At 47.6% G+C, this 2,500-nt stretch overlaps 1 protein-coding gene across 1 annotated transcript in view; it reads right to left on the minus strand.

Annotated features, from left to right (window-relative positions):
- Nucleotides 1-2,500, minus strand: part of LOC311341144 (receptor-type tyrosine-protein phosphatase delta-like) — a gene marked incomplete at its 5' end in the record, with an annotated part of 134,450 nt that overhangs the window by 35,364 nt on the left and 96,586 nt on the right. The window contains one exon of the mRNA XM_084466038.1: nucleotides 126-143. Coding sequence (XP_084322164.1) covers nucleotides 126-143 — 18 coding nt within the window. The remainder of the gene's footprint in view (nucleotides 1-125; nucleotides 144-2,500) is intronic.

The raw sequence follows: 2,500 nt of genomic DNA on the forward strand, positions 1-2,500 counted from the left end.
ACCCCCCCCCCCCCCCCCCCCCCCCCCCCCCATGCCCAGTGAGAAGTGCCGGGCGCCCAGAGGGGTGTGTGTGTGAGGCGGAGCGGGGGCGTGTGTGTCGTGGTGTGTCCTCCGGGCCGTCTTACCTCGTATGGGCGTGCCACCTGAGTGGGCAATGAATGCACGAGATTAGAGAGGAAGAGAAGAAGAACATGTTAGTACCACAGAAAGAGACGGGGCGTGGGGGAGAAGAGGGGGGGGGGGGAGGAGGAGGAAGAGGAGGAGGAGGAGGGGGGGGGGGGGGGGGGGGTGTTGGTGGGGGGAGAGAGAGAGAGAGAGGGTTGGGGGTTTTATTTTTGTTTATGTTTTTTTTTTTTTTTTTAAAGGGCTCAAATAAGAGAAAGAAAAATACTCTCTAAATATTAGATACAGATGACTGTTATAGAGGAGAAGAGAAAGGGAAATATATACAGGTCATTAGTGGAGGAAGAGAGGTGCTCACAGAGAAAGATGAGAGATTGTGAACTAATCAGAGAGCAAGAGAGAGAGAAAGAGAGAGAGAGAGAGAGAGAGAGAGATAGTCCGTCAGTCCGAGAGTCCGGCGATGGAGGAGAGAGAGGAGAGCTATAGGAGGAGATGGCTTATTGATTGGCCTTCATTGACTGCATCGGGAGTGGGGGGCTGGAGAAGGCCAGTGTCTGCGCTTTGCTCCGGGCTCCTGGAGCCCTCTGCCCTCCTCCAGAGTTCTGGCCTGGCTGTGTGCTAACCTTCGGCCCTGCTCCTCCCACACGGCCTGCCTCTGGTCAACAGGGCTTGTACATCAGAATGCATCATGGGTTATTTTTGGGCAATACAGAATGCATCATGGGTTATATTTGGGCCTATTGAGAGGACTCAAGAGGGTTGTAGTACTGTAAAACCCCTAAGCCACGTTATCTGTGCCAGAAACTGGCACATATAATTGCACAAATAATTATTAATCAATAAATGACCCCAAAAACGTTACTACTAACATTCCATTGCTCCTATGCGTCCAAAATGGAGGCAGTCATTGCACAGTGATGTTGTGATGTACAAGCCTGGTCTGGCCATATAGTCACTTTAACTCCTGCAGGTCACCTCAGTATTATTATTTAAAATTATAAGGATTATAATATGTTATTGACAAAAAATATATATTTGCATTGGGTCTATTAATGCACTCCAAATGCACGATAATCTACACTGTGCTCTCTTGCTGTACATCTCCTTTTAAAGAGTACACACACACATACACACGTCCTTTACAAAGAGGCCTGGAAGGCAGCCATTAGAAAAAAGGTTGCATTCTCATGTCCACAGTGCCGCTATTCGGGTCCACAGTGAGATGGACCTGTGTGTGTGTGTGTGTGTACTGCCCAGAGGTAGTCTAACGGCTCCGCGTGGCCCACTAACAAGCTGAAATACAGCAGCCATTGATTTTCTAAACAGGGAGTGCAGGGCGAGGAGAGCCTTCTAGAGCTGATGGCGTATTGACTGGTAACTCTATACAGCAGAAGGGAGGGAGACAGTGAGCGAGCGAGTGAGTGAGTGAAGGAAAGAGCGATTAAGTGAGTGATTGAATAAGTTAAGGGACTGAAGGAGTAAAGAGGTGAGAGTGAGGATCCAGTGTTGTTTTGGGGCCTGCAAGTGAGGTGCACAGGTGAGGTGGGGGTGGTGCCAGCTACGTCTAAGGTGACCGAAACCCGGGTGAAAGCGGTGTGTCTGTGTGTGTGTGTGTGCGCCTAATCAAGACAGTACCCCAGGCTATTTGTATTATGTGTGTGAGTAATTCTAACAATAAATCAATTCTAACAATAGGTGCATGTTTCACACGTTCCAGCATCCTATAGCACATTTATGTGTGTGTGTGTGTGTTGTGCACAGTGTGACCATTAGTAAAATGCATGCCATGCATTTTAATTACACCGTGGTTATTGTAAAGGGTGAGTGGGTGACAGCAGTGGCAACAGTAGCAACATTAGTGTGTGTGTGTGTGTGTGTGTGTGTGTGGCACACACGTGTGTGTGTGTGTGTGTGTGTGTGTGTGTGTGTGTAGCACAGAGTGATAGTAAGAGTGAGGATGTGGGCCTCAGAACAGAAGCACTTACCAAAGGACTCTGTGGTAAAAAAAAAAAAACAGATACAGAGAGAAAAGACACAGCACAGACAGGGTGTTACAATCGGACCATTGATCACACAGAGACCTTGACTCAGTAGAAACACCGCAAACACAACGGCTGCTCCCACACCGGGAACGACTGCATCCAGTGGCCTGGCCTTCTTATGCCAGACTCGTGTTGGACACATGATCGATATTAACGGTATTATTCAATTTAAAAGAAGAAAAAAAAAGAGATGATTTACTGATCAACTGTTCAAAAGTTGTGCTGATATTTAACGTTATTCGAGTGGTTCAGCGTTACCGTTGACAATGGTAGAATAAAGTTCAAATAAAGGGGTCAAGGGATGTTGAGCCAGCAGTATAAACAGAAGGGAAGCA

Source organism: Micromesistius poutassou (genome assembly GCF_964030765.1).
Source record: "Micromesistius poutassou genome assembly, chromosome: 3".
Taxonomy (NCBI): domain Eukaryota; kingdom Metazoa; phylum Chordata; class Actinopteri; order Gadiformes; family Gadidae; genus Micromesistius; species Micromesistius poutassou.